The 7,643-nt window shown below is 47.5% G+C and overlaps 1 protein-coding gene across 8 annotated transcripts in view; it reads right to left on the bottom strand.

Moving 5' to 3' along the window:
* Positions 1 to 267: 267 nt before the first annotated feature.
* LOC141751466 (discoidin domain-containing receptor 2-like) overlaps positions 268 to 7,643 on the bottom strand; it is a 62,940-nt gene continuing 55,564 nt past the window's right edge. For 6 of the 8 annotated variants that reach the window (XM_074608295.1, XM_074608297.1, XM_074608300.1 and 3 more), the window contains 3 exons: positions 5,575 to 5,809; positions 4,043 to 4,192; positions 268 to 2,804 (listed from right to left, as the gene is read on the bottom strand). In XM_074608295.1, the coding sequence (XP_074464396.1) occupies positions 2,664 to 2,804; positions 4,043 to 4,192; positions 5,575 to 5,809 (526 nt within the window). In that variant the 3' untranslated portion in view covers positions 268 to 2,663. Of the gene's footprint in view, positions 2,805 to 3,154; positions 3,193 to 4,042; positions 4,193 to 5,574; positions 5,810 to 7,643 lie in introns of all 8 variants that reach the window. The other 2 variants (XM_074608301.1, XM_074608302.1) reach the window with 1 other exon arrangement.

Here is a 7,643-nt window from a genome sequence, read left to right as displayed (position 1 = left end):
TGAAGAAATTGCTTACTGAAATGCAGCACTGTGCTCATGGCACCAAGCAATGATCCCAGGCTGGTCCAGGCCCCATCAGCCCAAGGGGGCTCAGGCCAGCATCTTCCCAGCATTTCCAGAAACTCCCTTCAAAGTTCACTCCTTCAAATGGCCAGTGGCTGCTCCCTCCAAACCTGGAGGTCACACACTTACCAAAGAGCTACTGAATAATCAGACCAAAATATTGGTCCTCAGTGCAGACACCTGGGTAAAAAAGTAGAAATTCACTTTTGTCAAGGTTATCATTAGAATTTATTGATATGAGAGAAACTTCGTATGTCAACATGTCAATGGAGGAACAGCACGTCCTGACATAACAGAAGTACAAAGCCCATCCAGGTGATGTTACAGAGCTCTGGTATCTCTAAACTCCGAGGTACAGGAGATCACGCACACGGCTGTGTATTGCTTGGGTACGTTTTCTGGGACAGGATCAAAATACTCCAGAAATACAATCGGTGCGCGGTTTCCCAGCCACCAGTGCCCGACAGGCTGCAGCAGGGACCACGGTGGCTTTGAGTCCCATCGCCCAGCACCAGACAGTGCGCGCGTGTAACGGCAGCTCACCCTGGGCCCCTCTAGTCAAAGGGGAAATGAAAAAACGTCTATTTGGGGGCGAGATTCACCTGAGCCCGTGCAGCCCTCGCAGGGAGATGAGATGACTCAGACCCTCTGGCCCCTCAGCACCTACCGGGGGCTCAGAGGACCAGCTCGGATGGAGACACCTACGTGCAGCCAGGGGAACCCCAGGCCGGGTCTGCAGCAGGACAACCTGGGCACGATCCTCCCAAGTGAGCCGCAACTGGGAAGCTTCACGATGGAGTTTGCTCTGCTTGGGGAGCAGACACAGCCACGCCACGCTCCATCCCGGCATCTGCCAATTCAGAAGCAGGTTTTGTTTTTTGTTTGTTTTTTGTTTTGTTTTGTTTTCTTTCAACGTAACAATTATCCTCATATTACAACTGTTTTGACGCTCCCTCTCTCAGCAGTGCCCTCTTACAGAGCTCGTAGCACAGCCAGCCATTTGTACTGTGCTTGTGGCTAAGACAAAAATTATCTTTATCACCTTTACTGGAAATATATGCTATGCTGGATGCTGTTTAAAAAAAAAAAAAGCTTTCGTCTTCTCCCAGCTTATGAAATATTTGGTTTGGTCCTAAGTATCTTGCTAAATGGTTAGAGAGGGAATAGCAGAGTATTCCCCAGGCACCTGGTAAATCCACAATGGATTTATTGTAGAAACGAGCTGAATTCTCTAACTCACTCCAAATGGATTTCAGAGCCGTCTAAAACCCTCCAGAGAATGAGCCGTTTGTGACACGGCACACAAAAAAAGCAACAAACCAACCCCAAGTTCAATGAGTAAATTGTCTTGCGTTGTGCAGGGGGCATCCAAAATAAAACAAGAACCCAAACTAAGGGGATACGTCAGCCCCATCTCCCGAGGCCAGATTTGATCGTGGCAATAAGGGAGACAGGGCCGAAGTGCGTCTGCCTGGCCGCCAGCACCGAGCCTGCTGCAGACCCGACGAGGAACCGCCGCTGCTAGAAAAACGTTATCTGAGGGCGTGCGCCGGGGAACGACCCGTCCTCCGCTCCTCTTCCTCTCGCGTGAGCTATGACAAGTGACACAGCGGGTTCTGCTCTCAGCCATTCGGTTTCCCCAAATCTAAGCGCCCTCTGCCCAGGTAACAGCATTGACTTAGAGATCTCATATTAATGGGTACTTATACAGGATTAATTGCACATCAGTCCATTGTGGCTACAAGTTCATTAGGCTAATAAATCTACATAGTGACAGTAGTACAGTATCAGCTACTTTTCAATACAAACTCCCTACCCTAGCCTTAATTTGTAGGTCAAAAGAAGATCTTCTACCGTAGTGACCTTCCTATGACCTTTAACATTCATTTTCAAAATTATTTTTTTTTTTTTCTAGAAAAAAAAAATCCAGTGTGGGGAAAACGCACATATATAACAAAAGCAGTGCTTAACAACCACAGGAAAAAAGAACATGATCTTGGACTCTTCTATCAGCGTCCTCCATAGACCCTGGTAGCGTTACTTCCAAAGGGTTGCTAAATCCAGCTCCGTCAGTTCTCAAGTCCATTAAACCATTCCCTAGCTCTAGGCATTTCTCGTCTCTCACTATACATATTGTCTGCAGCTAGAGCATACAGAAACCCTCGCTAATGTGCACAAGACTTCCATTTGATTTAATGGAATCATTTTAGAAGACTGAAGTCTTTACTTCTAGAAATCTGTTCTTGAGCGGTAGCGCTCTCACCGACCGGTAGCTTTCTATTCCACCCAGGAGAGAGCTCCAAGTCCCTCAGTTTTACTCATTTGTTTGCCCAAAGGTGTACGGGTATCTAATAAAACCCCTCTCACAGTATTCCCAGGAAATGATTCAGAAGAGGAGATGATTTTTCAACCAAATGAGATCCTCTGGTCCTGCGTGTCAGACCATGGCCAATAGAATGAGCAGCTGCCATGGACATCTCAACTTAAATACGGAACAGTCAAGGGAGGAGAGCAAGGTGGCCTGACCATCTTCCCATGAGGTACAGGCAGAGACACCAAAGTCACTCTGTTCTCAACAGTTTGTCTCTTTTTCCCCGGAGTCAAATGTTTGATTCCATTTGTTCTAGCAGGAAGTGGTGAATCATGTCAAAAGTGGGACGATCTTTTATATCCCTGCTCCAACATTTCAGCATCAGGTCAAACACGGGGTTAGGACACAGAGGAGTCTGGGAGAGATAGATCTGAAAGGAAGGAAAATACAGCTATTTCAGTGGGCTTCTCATAAAAGAATGGAACCTCTACTAAATTAAAACCAAAAGGACGGTTTCATTCCAGGTTTACAAGACATGGCCATCATGCAGTGTCTGAAATCCATGAAGCGTGAATCTGGCAGTGAAGTCTGGATGGAACTTTGATGCCATCTCAAATGGCACCACGGACGCTTTGCCAACTTGTCTGATGAGCTGGTCACACAACAGTCCTTTGTCCCCCAGGAAACATGAATGCTTCAGAGAGACTCGTCTTCCAAGCGACAGCAAAACACGAACCAAACCCAAATTTACCACAGTAAAATCCAAATACTTCCACTCACCGTAGACAACCCATGAGGCTTTCTAAGCATCGTGACAGCTTGTTAGCAGAGACAGAAAAAACACCTTTTAGAGCTTATCTGAAGCACAGCTTGGCAGAATTCCCCCCCACCCCCAGCCCTCATTTCAATACACATCTTTCAGGCTCTTCACCAAATCAGTAGTCTTCGGCAGCCAGTGAATAAAACCTTCTGTAATTTTATTCCCCTTAATCCTTTAACTTGTTTGGCGCTGAAGGTGAATTTTGGGAGAACAACAAACAACCAGCACTCCACCTTCTGGGGTAGAGTGATCCTCAGTACTGAGGTGCTGGATTGTCCCACATCATCACTGGTATCTAGTACCCGCAGTCGAGCGCACAGTCCCACCGGGGAGTTACCAAGAGAGGACAATGACACAGAAAAGCCCGTCAGCAACTAGAGGTGGCCAAAGGCTTCTCGGCCACGTGGAGATATTACAGGGAGTATTTAACCCCTGGACGTGAACAACTCCTCCTTCCCCACCTCAGTAAGTGCTTCCTCGTCTTTCAGAGAAAGCACTAGTGAGAGACAGCTCTGACAAAAGGTAAAGAGCAAAAGGATTGTGTAGGAGAGCCCAGAAAAGTTAAGGAGGACAGTGCATCCAGGGCAGATGGAAACAGAAGTGGCTTATAAGGAAGAAGCACCGGGCAGGGGTTCTGCAAGAGGTTCTTCCAGTGGAGCTCCAAGAGAGGAAAGGCAGTGCGATGAGTCTGGAGGAAGGGGACGAGAGGCAGGACACGCTTGAGAAGATACGTAATAGAAGCAGAGACTTCTGTAGATGACATAAGGCCAGCAGAAAGGCCCTATGGAGATCCACTTGGATGTGACCAGGTCAAGTGGAGGAAGGAGAGGTCACGTTTGCTTTCTTACCTGCCTGCCCTGGCTCCGGAAGAACTCTCCCGTGTTCTCGATGACTTGCTCGTCTGAGAGGAGGCTGTACGGTTGCTCCTTACACAGTATGAACATCTCCCAGAGGGTGACCCCAAATGCCCAGACATCGCTGGCTGTGGTGAACTTGCCCTGTGGCCAGAAAGGATGTTGTAAGCCCGGGTTGCTCACAGCACACATTCAGCAAGAAATGTTTCAGTCTACGCTCCCTGCAGCTACACACGAGGATGCAGAATTCGTACCTGGGAAAATGCTCTCAAAAAACAGACATATGAACAAGGGACCTGCTCCCAGCAATGCCAAAGGGACCAGGGTATGACATTGCTGCCTTTTGGGGCAGGAGCAGCACATCTGTGGGGCCCCCAGGACAGCCCTAAGAGGGGGCAACTTTCACTGTTTTCACTCTTGAAACAGGGAGCAAGTCTCAGAGAGCACCAGAGGCACTGCCCCTCCTGAGAAAGCCTGTATTTGCAGCAGTAGGAAAATGGACTGCAGCAGGGGGGCGGAAAGCTGCTGCCTACCTCCACAGAAAAGCCTTTGAACAGGAGGCAAAGCCCTCGGGGCGAAAGCAGAGGCGAAGCAGACTCCAGACTCTTAGAGAAAGGCCAAGATAATTTTGATCTTTGCACACGTAAGAAGTCAGTGACAGTCTGCTCGCTGTCCCTGTTTTCTGTTTTTGAAAAATGTGCCCAAACTGGCCACGTTTGGAACAATGTCTTTCTGAAGAAGTAAAAAGGAGCTAAAAAGTGCTCAGAAAACAACAGAATACAACTGGGGGCTGGAGGGCCTGTTTGGGCAGGAAACATCCAAGACCCGGATTGTCCAGGTTTATCTGGCAACCCTAACAGTCTGTAAATGTTTGGAAGATGTTCACACAAGGAAGATGGTTTAGATGCAGCTGTAACCAGAAAAACAGGGTGAATTTAGAAAAGCTTAGGCCTATCAGCCTTTATAGCAGAGGTAATTACAATTTTTCTGGGTATTCAGAGAGAGTGTTGTAAGAAAGTATAACCAGGTGATCTCACCAACTACTCTGAGGAAAAAAAATATGGGGCTGAATATTAAGGAACCGCCTCCAGACTGGCTGTGTTTGGGCTGTTGAACAATATCCTAAGGGAAGAGAGCAGGACCCTTGAACACGCCACAAAGTCCCAACCTTAAAATCAGACTTGGCACTCAAAACTCGGGAAGTTCTGTCCCTGTCCCTCTCGGCTTCACAGCCAGGGCAACAAGCACAGAAAGGCAGTTTTCCTTATGATTCCAGCAGGAACCCTGAATGCCAGGCACAGAACAGAAATTATGCCCCAGATGATCTGTGCTGTACTTCCAAGGACACGCTCCTCCTTTTCCAGGATCTGAGTTATGTCCAACGCAATCTAATGGACATCTCACCCGGGGCCATCTGTAGCATATGTTTTGACGCTATAAGAACTGTTACACATACACGTGTTACTATTTCTGGGGCACAGTGAAAAAACTCAAAGGGAGAGAGAATGGCTTTGTGCAGTCCCTACCAGGAGGATGCTTTCCCAGGCCATCCAGCGTATGGGCAGCACGGCTCTTCCCTGGATCCGGTAGTAATCCCCACTGTAAAGATTCCTGCTCATACCAAAGTCCGCAATCTTGATGGTGTAGTTGTTCCCCACCAGGCAGTTGCGAGTTGCCAGATCTCTGTGCACAAAATTCAGAGATGCTAAATACTTCATTCCAGAGGCGATCTGGGTGGCCATGTACAGCAGGTTAGAGTAGCTGCATTAAAAGAAAACAAAACAAAGAAAAAAAAATTATAAATCAATAGAGTTCTGCACACTCAACTCTTCCCTGACATTTCCTACTACTTGGCCTTGTATTTGATGTTCTATAGTGACCCGTCGTTTACTTTGTGCCGTAACAGTGAAACTAAACTATGTAGTTTCTGCGCATTAACACCCCCACCTGCCAGGCCAAGCCAAGCTCCCGAGCTGACGAAGCAAGAACAGACAAGCTGTCCCTGAAATTCAGGGCCCTTAGAATTTGACATCCCTTAGATTAGTTTTGTTTGGTTTTTTTTTTTTTTTTTTTTTAAACATCAAGCATTAATCTCAAGATTTTCAAAGAGTTTATGCATCAAAGCACCAACTTTTTGCAGAGACACATGAAAAATTAAGGTGTACAGTCTCAGAATCTCATATCTAAAAAACCTGCTTAGCTTGGTATTTCCCGCACTGCCACTGCTGCATGCTTACACTAATATAAGTATGTCACTAAACATTAAAGAGAGCTTACCTTAAAATATATTTAGTATTACGGAATATATAAACAGATGCATTTTCTATCTAATACAATTTTAATTCCCCCATTAGCAAAACGAAGATAATTATTAATAAAGGTGCATGATAAACAGACAGAATTTGGCCCATCTGACTTTCAGCATTCTTCACACGCTACTATTCTGTGACGCTCGGCCTGTTTCCCACTGCGCGCACGCAAACGCTTCACACAACCAAGCCTTTGTCACAACAAATCTAATAAACTGTTCACAGTTAGCATTTCTCTGATAAAGCTCAGAAAAAGAAAGTCTTAGTCTCCTCCTCTTCGTGTTCTGGTGGCAATGAGAAAAGCACTACCATGTTATCCAAATCATCTAAATACCAATGTAACGCACCCGATGATATACATCCAATCTGACGGAACCAATAGCTAAGCTGTGGCTACAGAGACTCAGAGGCAGCCCCTGGCTGGAGGAGGCTCTGGGCACCACTTCCCTCCCAGCTTTTCAGCACGGCGAACCCCCCGACTCAGCCAGGTGACACTCAGCCCAGTCCCACAGTCGCCTCAATGCTTCTCCTGCTCTGGGCAGACCTGTTGTGCCCGCAGACCCGGAACTCTCCCAATTCCTTCGACCTTGTTAACCTGGTGGTTGGCTTTTCGCACAGGAGCGGGCACAGCCTCCAGACGCCACCTTCTCCTTCCCCCTGCTCAGCTGCAGTTGTCTCCCCGTGCAGGGCTGCTCCTCTCCCCATTCAAGAAGCCCAGTCTCTCCCACCCCACCTGGCAGGGTCCCATCAGCAGGATCTTTTGCCCCCCCTGCCCAGCAAGCTCTGCAGGGCTGGAGGCAGCTCTGCACGCAGAGGGGCAGGATGGGAGACACCTCTCAGCAGACTCGTTTTTGTGATTTGTTAAATAGCCAGAGAGACAGATGCATTTCAAATACTAAAGAGCCATAAGGACTTAAAAATATATGACCTCTCTGCAGGAAAGGGCTGGTCACCACATTTGGTGCAGCAAATATCGAGCTTGACAGAGGGGTGGGATGGTTGGACCTTGCCCCGTCAATCAGACACCCCCAGGCAGCGGCAGAGACAAGCTGCCCTCTTCAGCAGCCGGATTCATTTCACTATCAGTAAACAACTCCTATATAGGCAGATACCTGAGCTAGTCATTCCGGCTTCCTTTAATGTGAAACTGTATCTGGCTGGAAGGGACAAAAGGGGAGGCTGGAGAGGAAGAAAAACTAGAGGCAGAGCCAAGTAATGGAAACCGAGGAAGAACAACGTGAGTGACAGCGCTGAAGTCAGATGAGAGACAAGGAGGAGATGAAGAA

This window comes from Larus michahellis, chromosome 15 (assembly GCF_964199755.1).
Source record: "Larus michahellis chromosome 15, bLarMic1.1, whole genome shotgun sequence".
NCBI classification, from domain to species: domain Eukaryota; kingdom Metazoa; phylum Chordata; class Aves; order Charadriiformes; family Laridae; genus Larus; species Larus michahellis.
The sequence above is the reverse complement of the archived record's forward strand: the minus strand, read 5'-3'. Positions and strand labels throughout refer to the sequence as shown.